Consider the following 18,754-nt stretch of genomic DNA (forward strand, 5'->3'; position numbering starts at 1 on the left):
CTTCCCAAGCTCCAACCATCCCTTGCCGTTTCCGTTTCCGCGCCAAACAACCTTCTTACGAGTACACATACACATACATATCAAAACCCCCCGCCTCCATCTTCCAACCATCGCAACTTCAACCTCCATCTAACCAGCAAGCGCCCTCTACGGCACCGCATTCCTTTCTAGCGTCGTCTCAACTAGCCATCACCCTTCACCATGGCGCCCAAGAAGACAAAGGCCGCCGACGACGACAACCTCGACGACCTCTTCTCAGGCATTGACACCAAGCCCACAAAGACCACAAAGGCCAAGCCTACATCTGCCGCCTCCAAGGCCATTGCCGACCAGGACATTCTGGCTGACCTCGAGTCCGAACTGGCCGCTGAACAGCCGTCGCGACCTCATACACCCCGGCTCAAGGATGCCGCCCGCCGATCTACTGCGACACCTCCCGCTGGTGACCCTCGCAAGTCCACCGATAGCGCACGCAGCTTGAGGGCCAGCTTCACTCCAAGTGCCACCAGCTCTGAGCTCCATGAAGCCGAGAAGAAGCCCGCACCTGAGCCTGCGCAGCCTGCTCCTCAGCAATCTGGCGGAGGATGGTGGGGTGGCATTCTGTCCACCGCCAGCGCTGCCATGAAGCAGGCAGAGGCTGCCGTCACGCAAATCCAGCAGAACGAGGAGGCCAAGAAGTGGGCGGACCAGGTTAAGGGCATCAGGGGACTTGATGTTACCACCCTCCGAACCTATGGTATGTGCAATCCTAGACATCCGCCCTTATGACGAAGCTGATCGAGGACCTAGGTGATGAACTGCGACATCGAGCTCTTCCCACCTTTACCAACATCCTCCACACCCTCGCGCCCCCTATCAGCTCCCACGAGCGACTCCTCATCCACATCACCCACGATCTTGTCGGCTACCCCTCTCTTGACCCTCTCATCCACAATGTCTTTGGTCATGTCATGTCGCAGGTCGAAGGCGGTGATCTTCTCGTCGTCCAGCGTGGCCAGGAGAGCCACTCGCGACGCAGCACCGACAACGCTGCTGGGTGGCACGATGGTCCTTGGTGGAGGCAGGCTGATTCTCCCCGTGAGCTTGGCTTGATTAAGGGTCTGGCCGAGGGAACCAAGCTGTGCCGAGCCAACGCCGAATCGTATGCGAACGAATACTTTGCTGCCAACGGCGGACTGGAGGAAGCCAAGCACAAGGCCACTGAAGACGTGAGCGAGAGCAACCCTGTCCGAACTTCGGACTTGTTCTTGGCCGTTCAGGCCATCACTGTGGATGACGACAAGACTTTGTTTGCTCGCACTGCCTCTGCTGAGAAGGAGAAGGACTCCTCCGCAGTCGAGAACCAGGAGGAGAACGAGGAGCTCATTTGCTTCGCCGTCTTCATCCTGGACCCTGTCCATGACATTGAGTTTTACACGGTCAGCCAGACTGTCCCCGCTCGATGGGTTCAGTGGCTTGATTCTGCTGGTCCCCTCACCCCTCGCTCCGGTGAGGAGGGTGATGTATCGGAAATCAACATTCCCGAGGAGATTAGAGATATCATTGAAAGCGGTGGTGTCGACCCTCGAGAGTGGGTTGCTGAGTGGCTTGAGGAGCTTCTGAACCTCTCGGTTGGCATTGTTGCCCAGAGATATGTTGCTCGCCGCATGGGCGTCGGTGAGGGTGGCCTGGGCAAGGGCAAGAGGAGGATGGAGGACCTGGTTCAGGACAATGCCGGTGAGGCAGCTCGGGCTGGTGTGATCTGATTGCCCCTGCCAGTGTCATAGACGCTAGAAGCGCTGTATCGCAAGGTAGGTCGGGCGTTGGGGTTGGCGACTCTCAAGTGTAACTATTCCCAGAGCTTCCTGATTAGCCTGGGAGACTGATTGAATATTGGTGTTTCCTGTTTGGCAGTGTTGGAGTCAAGTTTTGCTGGGATGGCATTAATAGTATCTCGAGTCTCTAAATAAACCGGTTGACTATTCTATCTCACTTCTAGATGCGCCCCTCATCTACATCCCGCTGCACTCCTTATAAATGACCGGTGCGATGAACTGTTCCCGCCCGCTTCAGCTCTCCTCGTGCCTCTCTGGTTGCAGTCTCCATCTCGACAAACTTCAACGGCCGGTACGCTGGATTCCACATCTGCTCCCTGATCCACTCCTCCAGCTCATCGTCCTCCTCGGGAATGCCCTCCTGTGTCGCCTCGTCATCGTTGAGAGCCACCTGGATCACATGTCGAGCGATGCGAACGCTGACATCTCGCACAGAGTTGACATCCGGTAGCAGAGGGGCTGTAGGATCCTTGAGTGCAGGACTTAGTGAGGCCGCGGCCTCTACTGCAGCGACGAGCATGCGGTCTGTCAGGTGCTCCGCGCGGGAGAGCACGCAGGCCAGGCCGATGCCCGGGAATACAACCGAGTTGTTGCACTCTGCGATGTCGATGGTAACTTCAGAGCCAGACTCGCCCCAGGGACCCTTGACGGGCGGGAAAGGCGAGCCAGTGGCCACGAGGGCCTTGCCGTTGGTCCAGTTGAGGATATCCTCGGGTTTGGCCTCGTGGAGTCTTGTTGGGTTGGAAAGAGGGAGGACTATGGGACGCTCGTGATGCTCGGCCATGGCCTTGATGACATCCTCGGTGAAGGCTCCGGGAACGGTAGACGTGCCGACGAGAACGTTGGGACGGACAGCTTTGATGACGGAGAGGAGATCGGTTTTCTTATCTTTCCACTCCGACGCGGCCTTTACAAAGCTCTTTTGGGCGTCTGAAACCTCTATCTCGCTCGTGAGGAGACCGGGCTTGTCAATCAACCTTCAGAGTGTGAGCTAAGACTTGTCAAAGTTAATAGTAAACATACCAGATCTGCTTCGACGCCTCCTCATGGCTGATGTCCCCCTCAGTTGCGATGGCATCTCGAACCTGATCTGCAATGCCGAGACCGGCACTTCCGGCCCCAAAGACAACCATGCGGAGGTCCTTGAACTTTTGCTTGCTGACGTGGAGGCCTGCCATGATGGCCGCCAGGGTCACGCAGCCAGTGCCCTGGACATCATCATTGAAGCAGGCAAAGTCTGGGCGGTAGCGGTCCAGAAGACGTCTCGCTGCATACATGTTAGGTTTGATCGAATTTGCCATGGTAAAGAAACTGACCGTTGCTGAGACCAAAGTCCTCAAAGTGGATGTACGCTTTTGGATACAGCTTTCTTGCCGACTGGACAAAGGTGTCGACAAACTTGCCGTACTCTTCGCCGCGGACACGCTTCTCTCTGAGGCCTAGGTACAGCTCGTCGTTGAGAAGCTCCTCGTTATCCGTCCCGCAGTCGAGGACGACAGGAAGGGTACGGTTTGGGTGAACGCCTCCGCAGAGAGTGGTGAGGACTAGTTTGGCAACCGAGATGAGAATGCCTCCAACGCCTTGGTCACCGATGCCGAGGATCTCCTCGCCGTCTGTGATGCTTGTGAGTGAAGATTCCCTTATGGTTGAGTGTAACTGACCAGTCACTACGATGTAGTCGATATCCTCTGCGTTTCCCCACTGGGCCAGGTTGTCGTGGACTTGATCCTGCTCATGAATGTTGAGATAACAGCCCTCTGGGCGACGAAATAGTCGAGAGTAGTTCTGGATAGCGTCGCCTTCGGTTGGGGTGTAGACAACGCTCATCATCTCATCCAGATGAAGTTGGATCAACTTGTGACGGTCAGTATAGCCCCTCTACACCGCTCAAGATGTGTTTCCCACCTTGTAGTAGAGCACCTCATTTTGGTCCTTTAGTGAGGTGAGAAAGGTGTTCTTGGCTAGGTCGTTTGGCCGGGTCGAGTATTGATCGTACGCACGCTTGCACTGTTGCTCAAGCGTCTGGACGCCCTGGGGGAGCAATCCGGTGAGGTTGAATTTGCGACGCTCCTCCACCGGAAACGCAGAGCCCTTGTTGAGATAGGGAGTGTTGAGGAGGGATGCGCCGGTGAGAGCGCAGCTGATAGGGCCCTTGGTGCTGAGGGGAAGATGTCCGAACTTAGACTCTTCAGCCATGTTGGAGGGTCTGATTTTGGGGGAGTTGCTCTACAGATGGTGGTTGTGCTGCAAGATCGAATGTGACAGTGGCAAGCATATCAAGAGGCGGTCTCAGGTATGGGAGGTGGTTACTGGGCATGAATTGGATTGATTGAACAAATGATCTGAGGATAAGCCTGCAGCAAAGCTCAATGACGTAGTCGAGCATAGAAATACATAGTTTCCACTTGACAGAACCTTGATTGAAGAACCTCTTCCTCCAATGATAAACATCAAATCATAAAGCACGTGTCAAAGCGTGACACGGTCACAACCAACAAGACACGGAAATGTCGGAGCTCCTGGAGCCTCGCCTGTGTAGAATAAAGTCAATCCCACCGAAATGGGCGACCCAACAGACGCGGACTATGATGGCCCTTTTTCTTCTGGCAGCTACAGCAGTAAAGGAAACGTCCCCCGAAGGAGAGTTTCCCTTTTCGCTGTTAAATCACCCTTCAGCCTACTTCAGGCGGATAACACAAAACGTGCCGTCCGTAGAAGACCTTCGCGAGGAAGACTCGTGAGGAGGTGGGAGTGGCTGTGAGGGAGAACGCTGCGGAGAGGAGAGAGAAAGAAAATGAATTCACCTACGCTTTTAGAAGCAAACAAGAATCATCATGTCACGATCAGGTAGTCGAGGATCGTGGGCGCGTGCTTGTTGCTGCTGTGGTTTGCAACCATGGTGATGTTTGTTCGAAGGAAAATTCTCTGCGACAGATTTTTGGTGGTGATAAGGATAAGGCTAGGGTGGCCCCACTAGCTGACCGTTGGCGGGCCAGCAACGGTTTGGCAAGCAGGGAGCACGTCCCCAGATGATCATTGGAAGTATTTATGGTTGTTTTTAAATAGGTAACCTTAAAGAGATCTAACGGTTCTATTCAAAGTCGAAAGTTCCTAAAGATAGTACTCTTAGGATGACAAAACGGTCAAGTCTCGTCTAAACATTGTTTTGCCCCCACCGGGGTGTTGTCATGAATGGACGTCACATCTCAACTCGGGATATCGAAAACCTGCTTCCTAGGTAGGCTCTATGGATTTGGGCATGAATTGAGGCCGTAATTGAAGTTTCATAGATTGCAGTTCTTCATGACATTCATATCGACTGATCCGGCTAGTTGGCACCGTCTTGGATAAACCGAATCTCGTATTCCTCTAGGTTCCACGAGTAACACTCGTTTCAAAACCAGTCCAAGATATACTGCTACACAATCATTTTATCTAGGCATTCTCATGGTGAGAAGTAGGTCTGGCCTCGGCTTCCTCGCCCTCCATAAGCATCTTCTCCGCCTTAAGAGCATCAATCTCAAACTCGGGTCCCAGACCAACGTCATGGCGGGCCTCGTCCAGCATCTTGGCATCCTCCTCACCAGTTCGGCTTCCAAAGATACGGTCCATGTCCTCGAGAGTTGCACCCTTGGTCTCGGGGAGGCAGAAGTACAGCCAGACGATGCTGCACGCGAGGAAGCCGGCGAAAAAGATGTAAGTACCCCATTCGAGGGTCTCGAACATCGGGGGAACGTAGAAGGCAACCGCGAAGTTGTTAAGCTTAATTTTAGGTTAGTCATCGTTGTTTCCCAATCTGGAAGGTGTGAAAACATACCCAGTTGCTCGACGCACCGATCGACGAACCCTTCGATCGGATAGATAGAGGAAAGATTTCAGCAACCAAAGTCCACGAAACTGGCCCCCATGTGGCTCCGAATGCTCCAACATAGACCCAGATGAAGGCAACTGCTACCCAGCCAGCTGCCGCGTGAGATTCCCAGTCGTGTTGGAACTTGGCGACGATGATTCCGGCGATCACCATGGAAATCCACATCACGACCGATCCGGCGTACAACATGGGTTTGCGGCCCACCTTATCGATAATAGCCATGGCAGGAAGGGTCGAAACGAAGAAAACAACGCCAGTAACTCCGGTGGCAAGCAGGGCTTGAGTTCCGCCGGTCAGACCGAGTCGCTCGAAGACCTGGCTGGCATAGTAGATGATGGCGTCGATACCACTGTTTTTTCCATTAGTAAGTTGGCTCCTTCCCTTTTAGAAGGCCTTGCTTACCTCCACTGCTGCCAGAACATAACCAGCCAGGCTGTGGCAACTCGCTTGAAATTGTCCCAGGTTCGGACGATATTATAGTACTGGGCGAACTCCCGCACCCACATGTTGCCCTGCTCCTTGGCCGCCAGGTTGGGGAACTGCTTAGCAAAAGCACGCTGCTCAAACAAAGACTCGGCCTTAATCTCCTTGTACTCGACTTGGATGAGCTCGTGCTCGATAGGCAGGTTACGGAGATAAGAAAGTGTCTTGATAGCCTCCTCATCACGGCCCTTCTTCACGAGCCAGCGAGGGGAGAAGGGGAGCCACCAGATACCCAAGGCGAGGAGGACGGCGGGAATTCCCTGGATGATGGAGGGGAGCATCCACGCGAGGTTGCTCTGGCTATCACCATGGCCTCCGATGTAGTTGCTGCCATATCCGATCCAGAACGAAAGCATGATGCCGAGAATAGTGCAGAATTGATAGAAGGAGACGAGGAAACCTCGGAGTTCGGGGGACGACAGTTCGGCGTTGTACAGGGGGCTGTTGATGGCTGTTAGTCAAACACTAACGCATAACATAGCAAATACTTACCCAACACCGGAGAAAGTTCCGACACCGATACCAGTGAAGAATCGGCCGGCGTAGAGCATGGAAGGGTTGTGGTATGTGGCGCCGACATAGAGGTAGCTGCCCAGGATGACCCAGCAGCAAGCTGAGAACATGGTGTACTTTCTTGAGATGACCTCACCGAGGACACCGGCAGACAGCGAGCCCAGGATACCACCAAGCTGCAGAATGGAGGTGAGCCAACCGGTGGCGCTGGACGACTCGACGACGGAGGGGAAGTTGTCCTTGAAACGAGTCATGACCAGGGACTGGCCGAGGACACCCTGCTGGTAGCCATACTCGAAACCACCGAATCTGTGGAAGGTTAGTCTTTGAAAGAAATATTGTCTAGGGAGACGGACGAAGCAAAGAGGGCGATGACGATAAGCTTGGGGTTGTTGTAGAGAGTTCTCCATCGATTCTTGTAGGCGAGCTTGGTTCGCGCCTCGACTGTCGACTCCATGATGGAAGGATTGCTGACGCTGAAGCAGTACAGAAGGCAGCGCAGAAAAAGAAGAATAAATTAAAAAGATGGAGGTATATAGGCCTAGTCGCTAGCCCCGTCTCGATGACCTAGACCAAGAGTTAACCTCAGAGGGGGATGAGGCTCTCTCTTATATGGGACTATCAACCTGACTCCACGGCTTGCCATCCGATCATCCACCTCCGCGGTGACAGCTTACTGCTGCTCTCAGTTCGCATGACTCCCCGCAGGACCGCATCTGATGCCCCCCCGCCTGGAGACATTTGGGCCTTACTCTCACAGCGGGAAGGGAGGCTATTTGCCAATCCGGGGACCCCAGACCCGGAGAGAGGCGAGGATCCCCAGGGGTTGGGAAGAATTCTTGTCCACCCCCGGGGCGGCGGCCGGGCCACCTCGGTGAGACTCCGGCGGCTCGGTGGGTGGAATGCCCCAATTCGGAGATCAGCGCTAGAATAGGCAATGCCTACCACTAGGCCCGGTCGTATGGATGCTACTCGGTCCCTGTATACTTGGACATCAAGAGGCTTGGGACTGCCTTTCTGAGTATCTGACAGCCATGTTGACGTCTGGCTTACCTGCCAGAGCCACTGAGATGTGCAGTGAAATGGCGGCCCGTCAACTGATCTCACGTTTGGACGGGCGTATCCGAGTGTCATGGATGTAACGTCAATGTAACGAGCCGGTGAGGGAGGGATCCTCAATGGCTCAGTTTGTAGTCATGAATTATATGGATACGCGTTTTAACTTACTAATAGTTCATCTCGTTACCCGAATTCCATGTTCTCGAAAAAGTCCATGTTCGATAATCCTCGACTTACACGCTTGAAATCTCTTACAAAAAACGCACTAACAAAACTCTACAAAAGCACTGACACCATCACGCGCCGCCTCTATTTTTTTTCTCACTCATTCCCAGCTCCATCAGACTAGCACGGCATTTGCCTGCTACGACGCGCTGAAACCTGTTCTTCTCCACCAAAGGGGAGGGTATGGGGATCATCGTTACATAGGCTAACTACCCCCAGCATCAGGAGATCCCAAAACCAAAAAAAAAAACACCCCCAAACCCAACCCGCAGTTTTGCGGGACGGGGGTTAATAAGAGAGTGGGGATTAAAAGATCAAGAGATTTGTGGGAATGGAGTCAAATGTTCTCACAAGAGGAGGCCAAGGCTCATGTTTTCCACACTGCAACTCCACCTGGGCCGATTCTCTCCATCTAGTCTTTGACTGACGTCCGATCACACCCGACTCTCGTGGAGCCTTTTTCGTAAAGATTGATAGAAGGAAAAGAGATGTTTGATCTGCGGCCGCGGCTTCTGTCCGTGAGGCTCTCAACTTGGCATCTTATTCCGTAACCATGGACAAGGATTTGCCAGGATACGCTGTCGAACGGCCAGGCAGAAGCATTTCTGAGCCGAGTATTGGAGGACCAAACAAGGATCCGGCTTTGTTCCCGAGGGATTTGACAAAGCCCATCGTCAGGCGTCGATGGGTTCGTGTTGTTGGTTCACTATGCCTTCACCTTGTCAATCACCCTTCAGCCGCATACCCGGGCCAGAGACGTGACGGTACTCACTAGCCAAGAAACTGGGCTGTTTCTTGCGTCCCAGAAGATCGGATCCGCTTGGGAGTTTAGAAATGCCTAGTTCGGCGATGCCTTCAAAGTCGTCGACGATCACTTCCAAGTCGTCCATTTTAGACAGCTGTACCCCAATGTTGATAGCTAAGCTTGTCATCCCCGGATATTCCTCCCCCAACTTCAAAAAAGAGGGAGAGAGATCGTGCGGGGGGGGGAAAGCGAGATGGATGGGTTGAGTTGCTATCCGGACCGAAAAGGCTGGTGCGCTTCAGAGTGCCTATTTGGGTCTGAGATCGCCGGGAATAAGTCGAGATCGTGAGCACCACGTGGTGCGCGGCATCAGGTTCTGGAAGCCGAAATGAAGAGGACGCCACAGCCGCTCCCATGCCTAGCCCGTTCGCATAAGGCTGGTGTATCTCGTCAGAATAACCCAACTGAACGCGACCGTGGCGTCTGCATGGCACAAGGCAGGGGCTTCAACTTGGGATATGTTTGCCACTCAACAGGCGGCTACAGAAGCACAAGAGTTATGTCATCCATTGTCTTGGATTGAGCGTGTATGGTACTGCAGCTATTCAATGATATGTACAGATCCTCCTGACAATGTTATATACTGATCCACGATCCAACATAGAGCTGGCATCCACCTCGACAACTTCCACTAGGAAATCCACGTCTGTATATCCGATACTCGGTATAGACAGATCCAACAAAAGAGTGTCCTCCTTATTCATCCTGGCGTCCTGCTTACTCATCTGTCTCTTCTCTTCCTCCTCCGTCTCTCATCCCCCTTCCCCCGCATATCGCTTACGAGTTGACCCTCATCCCTCACGTGTTGTGCGGGAATTTACTGAAGCGAGTTGCCATTGTTGCCGATGAGGTTAGGGGAGCTGCGGAGGCTGCCCGTGATCTTGCCAGAGGTGGCCGTTGTCTTGAGCCAGTTTGTGACGCCACTAACTCCAGACACACCTTCAACCGAGATGCCATACAAAGCAAGGCCGACGATGTGGGGAGTAGCCATCGAGGTTCCGCTGATGGTGTTGGTGGCCGAGTCGCTCGTGTACCACGCAGAGAGAACGCTGCTGCCGGGGCCAAAGATGTCGAGGACGCTGCCGTAGTTGGAGTAGCTGGCGATGGCCCAGTTGCTGTCGATGGCACCGACGGTCACAGCGCTAGGAGCCGAGGCAGGGGAGGTGTTAGCGGCATTCTGCGCCTCGTTTCCGGCAGCGATGACGGAGAGGACACCAGAGCTGGAGGCAGACTCGACAGCGTTGTTGAAAGTAGCCGAGTACCCACCACCCAGGGACATGTTGATGACTGACTTGGTGGTGCGCCCCTTGCTGATGATATCATTGACAGCCCAGTTAAAACCAGACAGGATAATCGCAGTGGTCGACGACTGCCCCTGGAAGACCTTGGCAGCAATAATGTTGGCCTTCTTGGCAACGCCGTATGTCTTTCCGGCGATCGTGCCGGCAACATGAGTGCCGTGTCCAAAGGTGTCAGCGTTGTCGCCGCTGAAGGCAGTCCAAGCCGCAGTAGCACGACCCTCAAACTCGCTGTGGGTAGCTCGAATGCCCGTGTCAACAACATAGGCATAAGTGCCTTGACCAGCATTGGTGTCGTAGATGTAGCTGGTAGAGCCTCGAGAACGGTGCGAGACAGTTCCAAGGCCCCAGGTGGCACTCGACTGCGTGGTCAAGGCCCTCTTCTGCACATGAGCCTCCTCCTGCTCTTCCGTGATCCAGTCGAGGGTCCAGACACGATCTTGTTCAACAAGTTCAACCTGTCAGGTGTATTAGTGTCATTTGGTCAAAGCAGTAAAGATGGGGCCTTCTCACAAGGGGGTTGTCCTTGATTTCCTGGATGGTCGCCTTATCGAAGGTGCCAGCATAGCCCTTGAAGCCATACTTGCCATCGTAGGTCCTCTCGACGCCGTTGTCGGTATCACGCTTGGTGAGGCTGCGCTTGTGAACATCATCGACCCACTTGAGGTGGCTAGTGAGCTCTGAAGCCTTAGCATCAGGCTTGAGAGTGACGATGTAGCTGCCTGGAACGACCTTGCCGCTCTCACCCTGTGCCACGGGAGCACCCAGGGCGAGCCCGAAGAGGGTAGTCGCAGCGATAGCGAGGTTCTTGAAGTTGACCATTGCAAAGATGTTTGAGAGAAAGGGGCAGAGAAGGGGTTGCTGATGCTGAAGTGTGTGAGGATGAGAAGACACGTCTGTTGGATAGGAGGCATGCCATCTTATATAGTCGTTGAAATGATGCTCCCATGTCCGTCTATGGCATCATGGTTCTTCTACCCACGCTGTCAAAGGGTAGACCCATGGTCATCCTGCAATCATTCTCAGACATGGAGTTTCCTCAGCTGCATGATAGAGGGGAAGATTGTCGTCAACTTCCTCTTCCGGAGAAGAGGAGATGTCTTTGACGCTGTCATCGCACTGTAGTCGACAGTACCAATCGCAAAGAGGAAGGAGAGATGTGACGAAGTGAAGCACCAGAGGTCCTTCGCGATGGCAGGAGCTCAAAAGTTCTTGAAATGCAAACATCAGGCCTGCGGCCAAACGTCAGAGGCTCAAAAGGATGTATTGGCCTCTACCATGACGATACCCTGATAATGTAGCCAGGATCTCAAAACTGGGGCTGGATATAACACCCTGGAAGGGTGTGAATCGACCGATTGATGGAATGAATTGAGAGACATCGGCAAGCCGTAAAGTGAGGGTGACAGGATGAAGCACTGTTGGCGGACCCGGCGAAGGTGATATGCCCTAGTAGCCTAGTCATATCGAAAACTCCCCTGACCTGTTCAAGATCGACATGAGTGAACAAGTAGAGGCTAGAATAGCCACATGACCGGTGTTGTTCCAGTTGTGAAGTTCCCGTCACGGCAGTGACTTGGTGTAGAGAACTAGTTGCTAGACATGGCTCGGAAGGGAAGGCGGATGTCTTAGAGCCGTTGATTGGGAGGTGTGAACAGGAACATGGCCACTCGGAGTCAAGGATCGGTCCGTAAATGATGCATAAACCGAAGGTTGTTGTTGTGGTTGTCACTAGGAGGCTTATAGCCAAGCGCCCAAAGGTCTGCCGAACCGGGTAGTTTCTCTCTGCAAGTTGAGCACCTTCAAGACCGGTACGGGAAACCCCTGGATTGATTAGCCCTACCAGGGCCAAGAGCCGGCCGAGAAGGACCATGCACCTTAGCCCCGGGCCACATAACCAAGGTCGATGGCCAAGTCAACTTCCTGTTTAGGGTCTTTGAGCCGTGTTGGTGCGCATCAATACCACGGCAGGCCTCCTCGGGTGTTGCCAAGGACGGAGATATTTGTATATCCGTCTTGGCTTGCGGATGAGGCCAAGCTGATGAGAGTTGATCTTGGCCAAGAAGCCTTGCCAGGTGTCGAGGGCGGCGTGATATCAAGAGGAGACGTTGGCCGAGGATAACCTTTAGCCAATCGCAGCTAATTTCGGTGCTACCATAGGTTCCTGATCCTACAGCACGTACATCCTACACGCACCTGGCGTCTAGGACTTGACATCCTGGCTCCTTGAGCCTGTTGCGATCGTGGTCGTGGTGTTGAGATGAAGATGTTGGCGGAAGGGAAAAGTGGAGATGAGAGTTGGAGATGGGACGGAAAGAAGTGGAGGAGATCGCCCGCCAAGGTGCCAGGATGAGGCAGGATCGATCCTCACTGACGCCCAGACCTCAGGTCCTGTCTTCAATGGAAACCACGATTCAGCGGGCCGTTCAAGACAAGACTCAGCGAGAATCAAGCAAATTATAGTGGATGTCCACTAAAATCAAGGGCAGACTCCCCTAAGCTTTCAGTGGACCGTGGTTTCCTTCCGCTTTCCGTCTCCCGCCCCCTCCTTCTCACTCTTCACCGATCCGTGGCGGCCAACTTTGCTCCTTCATCCCTGTTTCTTTCAACACGCCACGTCTTTTGCAAGGATGGTTCATGCAATCGCTATCAACATCCTACGTACAGATGTTACAAAAGTTCACAGGGGATTGCTTGTCGTTTGACATTTTCCTTTGCACCGTCGCCTTGGCTTATCAGGCCCAGGCCTTGCATCAACATCAAACAAGGCTCCACCCCCGCCTTTGAAGCCATCCTCGGAAGAATAGGCAGCTCCCACGACAACACACAACCATCCATCAGAGACCTTTTGCGTTGTCTTGGTCAGGAGATCTCAAAGGTTGGGCCGTCCTCCTGTCTTGGCCATCCACAATATTGTGCTCAAGTCCGTCATTGGTTGTCATCCTCCACCCCTTGCTTCCGCTCTCTCCATCCTTCGACCTTCGCTTGGCCCGGCAGTCTCCCGAAACTACGCCGCAAAGTTGCCTCGGCCCGCTCGAATCCTAAGAATCTCCGTAGCGGGATCGCTGCCTGTCTCATCCGAGAGAGCCTTGACAGTGTCATGGGCTGGAGTTGACTGTTCATCTAGCTGATCTTGGATGACTTGGACAATAAAGTCATCCCCAGCTCTGTGGATAGGTGGCTGATGCAATCTACTGCAAGGATTGATTGTCGGTTGGACGATCTGCAATGAACGGCAGGCAGTCTGTCAACTCGACGAGCTTTGACTGTGGGGAGATGAACTCACCCTAGATGCAGCCAGGGAGGTGACAGCCTGGATCATGACCAGGGAATCAAGACATATCTTGAAACGGGCATGATCAACAACGAGACAGCCTAGCTCGCGATGCTCCGAAGACCCTTGCCTTCTTTCTCGTCAACGACCATCCCCAGACCAGCCACTAGCTTCAATCGCCGTTGCAAGAGTCAAGCCTAGAATCCCGGGCTGCAAAAGTCCTTGCAACATTGGAAATTCCTAGCTCCTTCCTATACTGGCACCGCATTTGAGCATGATAGCGATGTCGCGATAAGGTCGCTCTCTTTGTCAATGCCGAAAAACCGCCATTGCAACCTACGCCATCCTCGAAATTGACGCGAAAGAGACAAAGGTTCCATGGCTTCAGGAACAGTAGGGGTATTGGGATGCATGCCTCGGCTCACAAATAATCGGAGGGGTACGGCCCCTGCTGATGTGCTACCAGCATCAACAAGTGTGCAGGCTTGTTGCGCAAGAAGATGATGTTTCGAAGCCTTCTAGACGATGCACATCAGTTGATCGGTGTCTTCTACAGCCATCTTTTGGGCATGGTTTCCGTACACTAAGGGAACGCAGCTCATCCTCCTGCCTGTCTCCTCTCCACTCCTCGCTTCCCTACAGCAATCATCAACAGTCGTTGATTCTGTTCGGAAATGACAAAATACTGTCTGTCATCTTTCATTCTCCTTTGATGAGCATCAAGGGAACTTCCTGCAGCGATCAGCGGATTGACAGCACAAATCCGGGTCGAAAGTCCGGACTAGGCATGCCCACAAAAGACACGACACCACTTCCCTCGATTACACAATGAACCAGGCTCAAACAACATCACGCCCCTGAATACCGCATGGATAGACAGATCATGGCTCGTTTCCTTGCAGTATAGGCCCTGGACGCAGATTTGAGACTGTACATGACATGAAAGCTACTCGAGTTGCCACGTATCTCAGCTATGGGTAACTATACTATCGAGAAATGGCACCCAAACATCTCCGTAGCAAGATCCCTATCATCAACTCGGCCACGAATCTCCCCTTGCTTCTCAATTAGAGATTCGAGCAGCAGCGCCGCCCTCTTCGCATTTTTGGTCGCCCCGCGGCTCATCCGGAATGCCGGAAGCGTATCGAGTTCCCCATTTTCTACCTCCAACACTGGCCTGGGCTTTGCCAGGCCTCTGAGCTGCGCAATAGCCCATTGTCTTCTTGATTCGTCTGGACATTCAGCACCAAATACAAAGACGGGCCACATGAGGGCAGGGTGAACAGTCTTGTACTGGCCACAATCATCTCGCTCGCCGTATGACCGTTGCATGAACTCCCACGTCTCGTTTAATGCTCCCTCCACTGTTGAGGTATGAGCCAGATGCCACCAGCTTACGCGATGAAGATAAACAAAGAGAATCCAAAAACTGGCGAGGTACACGCTGAAGATCTCTTCAAGGCGAGTTGCCATGTCTGGCGCCACAGTCTTTGCGAGATCATCAGCAGTAAGCGATATGGCGGATGGCCGTTGGGCCCAGAGATCCCATAGTTCGGCCTGGAACTGCTTGCCCACCAGCGCAACTTCAAGCTCGTCGTCTGGTGTAAACCTTGAACGATGATGCTTATCAAGAGATCCTATGTGCCGGAAGTAGGCCTGTGTCTGTAGGTACCACTCTGCGGCCGGCTGGAGAATGGCACGGAGCACAATCTCCTTGACATCAACCGTTGTCAAAGCGGGGACCACTGTTGCGCTATCTCCGTGCTCCGAGACGTCTGTCACAGACCCGGCTGACATGGTTTGGAAATCCTCTTGGCCTCCAAGGGAATTTTGCCTTTCTTTGGACTCCTCATAGTTGCAGCTGACGATCTGGATAGGATAGCGGGAGACGATGTTGAGAGCCTTGGCCGAAAGGAGCGGAGACCCCCCAAGATGTGTGGCCTTGCTATCAAGCGAATTGAACCAGGAGAGCAGCTGTCGAGAGTACCAGTTCCAGTTGCAGCCGCTACTGATGATGATGTCGGCTTGGTCACAAGGAAACGTGGAGTCGCTTCGCTCGGTGCCCCGGTCACGTATGACCTGAATCCAAGCCAACAGGAAGACGGCTGCGAGGAGTTCGTTCATTCCTTGTTCCCCAAGATGATGCTTCCCTGAGGCTTGATCGATAACCTGTCTCTTAGCTGCCTCATAACGCTCAGCGATTCGGTTGGCGCTGTCGTCTGAATCTGAAGCTTGGTCACAGGCGTCGGAGTCATCACGAGCCAATACCTCTTCAAGGCACAGGAGAGCATTCATGACAGCATTATTCTTTGAGCCCAGGCCAAGAAGATATCTCTGGAGGTATCGCCATCGCCTGATGCCACCCATCAACATTGCAGCCGGGGGTTGCATGATGTTCCCGAACATGGCCAGGTCATCCGAGCTTTGGCTTGAAGGATAGTCCTGAGAGACATTCTTTGTGTTCTGCCGAGAGTTGCCATGGTATTTTTGATCGGTTCTCGTAAGGACCTCTTTCGACAGCACAGGGGGATCCGTCGTTGGTTCGGCATCAGAATGGGAGTGAGGCAAGGTTCTGATAGTTGACGGGATTGGCGTCGGGAGGTTTCCAGGACCGTGTTCCAACTCGATACAAGGCAACGAACTCAGCCTTTCCTGACTTTCGCCGTCGAGAGACGCTGAAGTTGTAGGTTCCAAGAAACCTCCAAATTCCCCAGTCCAGGTCGTGCCAAGATCAGGAACTTCACGAACTCCGTGTCCAAACACGGCCATCGAGTCGTCCAACCAAGGCAAAGACATGAATTGTGCCATGTGGTCTTCGGTGAGGGTGAACGGACCTTGATCCTCGTTGTTGGTATTCGAAGAGGTCATCGGAGAGGGGCTATCCATCGGCATGGGGGGAGGAACCGAGGAGCTTGGTAATGGCAGAAGCTTCCTTTGTGGTCTTGGCTGTAAGTCCGCAGTCGGTGTCCTTCCTACATTGTGATTCCCTCGTGGCCGCCGTAGATAACGGCATTCAAGCTGAAGTCGAGAGCAGTGACTGCATACAGGATACGCCTCATCACATCGAACATGGCGTCCTTTGCAGGTGACACAGCCCAGTCGTGATCTGGCAGCCCCTCGTCCTCGCCGCGGAGGAGGAGTTGCCTTTGGAGTGCTGCGATCGTGCATGATGGGGTACTTCAAGGAGGTATGAATATCAGGACGCGGAGAGTGAAGAATTGCAGATGCAGGGTGCTGCTGAGCAAGGACGCTGGTCACGCAACCTCATCACAAGGGTTACCAGAGAAGCCATGATCTTAAGCGAAGAGGGACGGGAAGCTCCATGCACGTGTATATTCCAGCTTACATGGTCAGCGGGGAGATTGGAGAGGTAGGGGTCCAGAACAACGGGCGCCAGGATGCGTGGGATCTACGGTGAGGTGAGGTCAAGAATCTGGGGTTCAGGGGAGGGATCTGAATGGTCAACATGGCCTCGGTGAAGATAACAAACTGCCGAGCAACTGCCAGCGGCGAGGCTTTTCCCGTCTCATCCAGGTTGCGGCGGGGATGAACCATGATTCGCCTTGGTTATCGCCATGTTCTGGGGCTAATGAACTCTAATCACCCCGCAATACGCAACATCACGCCATTCCAAGGGTGATCGAGGCTTCGTCAAGGCGATCATGGTCTAGCTCTGGGTGCTGATAACTGATTCATCACAGCTCTCGAGTCCGTTGAATGCTACTGCAACGGAAGACGCCCCTTAAAGTTTCCGGGCTCCCGGATCAGCCTTGTGAAGTGCTGGTCATGTAACTGTGTCAATATGCAAAGCGGTAGTTGAAGTTGAAGCCTATTATCAGCCTCCTGTGGTTGATTGACGATGTTGTCAAAGACCAGCATTGAAGGATCCCCCTATCTTATCATTGCGACAATTACACCGAGAGACGATCCAAGTGATTCCCAAAAGCAACCCCTTTTGGATAATTTAAATATCCCAATATGGGTAATTTCTGCCTATCTGCGTGGGAGATCTACTAACGTTGCGTGTGAGCTATCACTCCGGATATCAATTATCCCAATACCCCTCGTCACGCTATTGGTCAGTTTTCCGGCACGCGAGGTTTCCGACAGCTGGGTTACCTCCCTAAAAGATACTACTGTCTTTTCTATGTCAACGTTAGTAGGTTGGAGCACGTGTTGGCATTTCTAAATGAGCTAAGATGATCGGTGTTGCTGATTTCGGGGTTTTGTTTCACACCGAGAGTCTCAGGCACAGGTGGTCAGTCTCAGAGAACATCATGGCAACTATTCACAGAGGTATGAGACGCCAGACCCAGCTCATTTCATAAAGTCGGAAAAAGCACAATAATGACTTTTTTTTTCAATGCACTGGGAGGGATTTTTTAAGTCACTTTATGTATATGATAGTTTGTTCAAATGTAGTTCTCATTCATACATCTACAGTTCCACAACGCCCTGACTTCCATCTCACCAACTCCGCATGCATCACAGCTTTTCCTTGTGTTCCTCCCCCTCCTTTCCTTCAACCTTGACCCCACTAGACTTCTCAGTCCCTGTTAACCCCGGCACGTCCTTAAAGACAGCAAAGCTTGAAGGGGTCTCCTCGAGGACGGGGAAGTGGAACCCGCATTCGGGGCACTGCTCATGCAGAACAGCCTGCTCCTCCGCAAGGTTGTATTTCTTATCTTGCGTATGGTTGCAGACAGGGCAGACTCGCAAGAGCCGAGTTCCGACGAGCTCAAAATTTGTAATGATATCCTCCATGATTGCGCCGTTGGCAGCCCACGTCTTGCAGTACTTGTGGTACGTGTTCTTGTGCCAGTCGTACAGGGCTCCTCGGCTCGTCCAGAAGCTGCACTCGTTGTACCAGCTCCTGTCGTCCGGGTGCTCCCACCAGGTGAGGTGCAGGAACCCGGGCAGCGTCATGAGGTGGCGGCGTGTGTCGGCGAAGAGGACTTTGAACTTTTCGTAAGCGTCTGGGCTTGAGAAGCGGACGCGTTGCATGCTAAGGTAGATGGGCATTTTGAAAGTGGTGATGTTGCTCGAGTAGAGTATAGATGAGTGTTGAGTTAGAGGTGAGAGGAGTGTTGAAGAGAGAGTAACTACAACATATGTCTCTCTTATATACGTCTACTACATCCCTTATCAAGACTCTACTGTGTACTCTTGCTACAGCTCCTCTTGTGAATAAACACCAACCAGGAAATTATTGCCGTCGTGATAGGCAAGTAATCGACAAACCGCTCCTCATCATTGGTCTACTCCAAAAATCTGGGGAAGCGGGGTCGAACTCAACAGCCATTCTTTCCGACGTGAGGCTCGTCGGGAATCTGACCAATAGGGGTTTCTTACTTATTAAGACGGCTTTGGGATATCATCGCCATAAGGCTTCATTTTGCGACGAACGTCGTC

General features: G+C 53.0%; 6 protein-coding genes across 6 annotated transcripts; 1 reads left to right on the top strand and 5 right to left on the bottom strand.

Moving 5' to 3' along the window:
* Window positions 1-201: 201 nt before the first annotated feature.
* NCS57_00157200 (uncharacterized protein) lies at window positions 202-1,745 on the top strand (the record flags this gene model as incomplete). Its single annotated transcript, XM_053051632.1, has 2 exons — window positions 202-736; window positions 790-1,745. 2 exons carry the CDS (start codon window positions 202-204, stop codon window positions 1,743-1,745), a joined length of 1,491 nt encoding a protein of 496 aa, XP_052920147.1.
* Window positions 1,746-2,010: 265 nt separating this feature from the next.
* Window positions 2,011-4,010, bottom strand: NCS57_00157300 (Malic enzyme; the record flags this gene model as incomplete). The annotated part of the gene is made up of 5 exons (XM_053051633.1): window positions 2,011-2,791; window positions 2,838-3,081; window positions 3,131-3,427; window positions 3,476-3,668; window positions 3,720-4,010. The coding sequence occupies 5 exons, from the start codon at window positions 4,008-4,010 to the stop codon at window positions 2,011-2,013; spliced, it is 1,806 nt and encodes a 601-aa protein (XP_052920148.1).
* A 1,239-nt stretch (window positions 4,011-5,249) lies between these two features.
* Window positions 5,250-7,138, bottom strand: NCS57_00157400 (MFS domain-containing protein; the record flags this gene model as incomplete). Its single annotated transcript, XM_053051634.1, has 5 exons — window positions 5,250-5,576; window positions 5,632-6,034; window positions 6,088-6,609; window positions 6,661-6,990; window positions 7,038-7,138. 5 exons carry the CDS (start codon window positions 7,136-7,138, stop codon window positions 5,250-5,252), a joined length of 1,683 nt encoding a protein of 560 aa, XP_052920149.1.
* A 2,449-nt stretch (window positions 7,139-9,587) lies between these two features.
* Window positions 9,588-10,890, bottom strand: NCS57_00157500 (uncharacterized protein; the record flags this gene model as incomplete). Its single annotated transcript, XM_053051635.1, has 2 exons — window positions 9,588-10,526; window positions 10,582-10,890. The coding sequence occupies 2 exons, from the start codon at window positions 10,888-10,890 to the stop codon at window positions 9,588-9,590; spliced, it is 1,248 nt and encodes a 415-aa protein (XP_052920150.1).
* Window positions 10,891-14,323: 3,433 nt separating this feature from the next.
* Window positions 14,324-16,234, bottom strand: NCS57_00157600 (Zn(2)-C6 fungal-type domain-containing protein; the record flags this gene model as incomplete). The annotated part of the gene is made up of 1 exon (XM_053051636.1): window positions 14,324-16,234. One exon carries the CDS (start codon window positions 16,232-16,234, stop codon window positions 14,324-14,326), a length of 1,911 nt encoding a protein of 636 aa, XP_052920151.1.
* Window positions 16,235-17,827: 1,593 nt separating this feature from the next.
* On the bottom strand, window positions 17,828-18,364 carry NCS57_00157700 (ABM domain-containing protein; the record flags this gene model as incomplete). The annotated part of the gene is made up of 1 exon (XM_053051637.1): window positions 17,828-18,364. One exon carries the CDS (start codon window positions 18,362-18,364, stop codon window positions 17,828-17,830), a length of 537 nt encoding a protein of 178 aa, XP_052920152.1.
* Window positions 18,365-18,754: the final 390 nt, after the last annotated feature.

Source organism: Fusarium keratoplasticum, chromosome 1 (genome assembly GCF_025433545.1).
Source record: "Fusarium keratoplasticum isolate Fu6.1 chromosome 1, whole genome shotgun sequence".
Taxonomy (NCBI): Eukaryota; Fungi; Ascomycota; class Sordariomycetes; order Hypocreales; family Nectriaceae; genus Fusarium; species Fusarium keratoplasticum.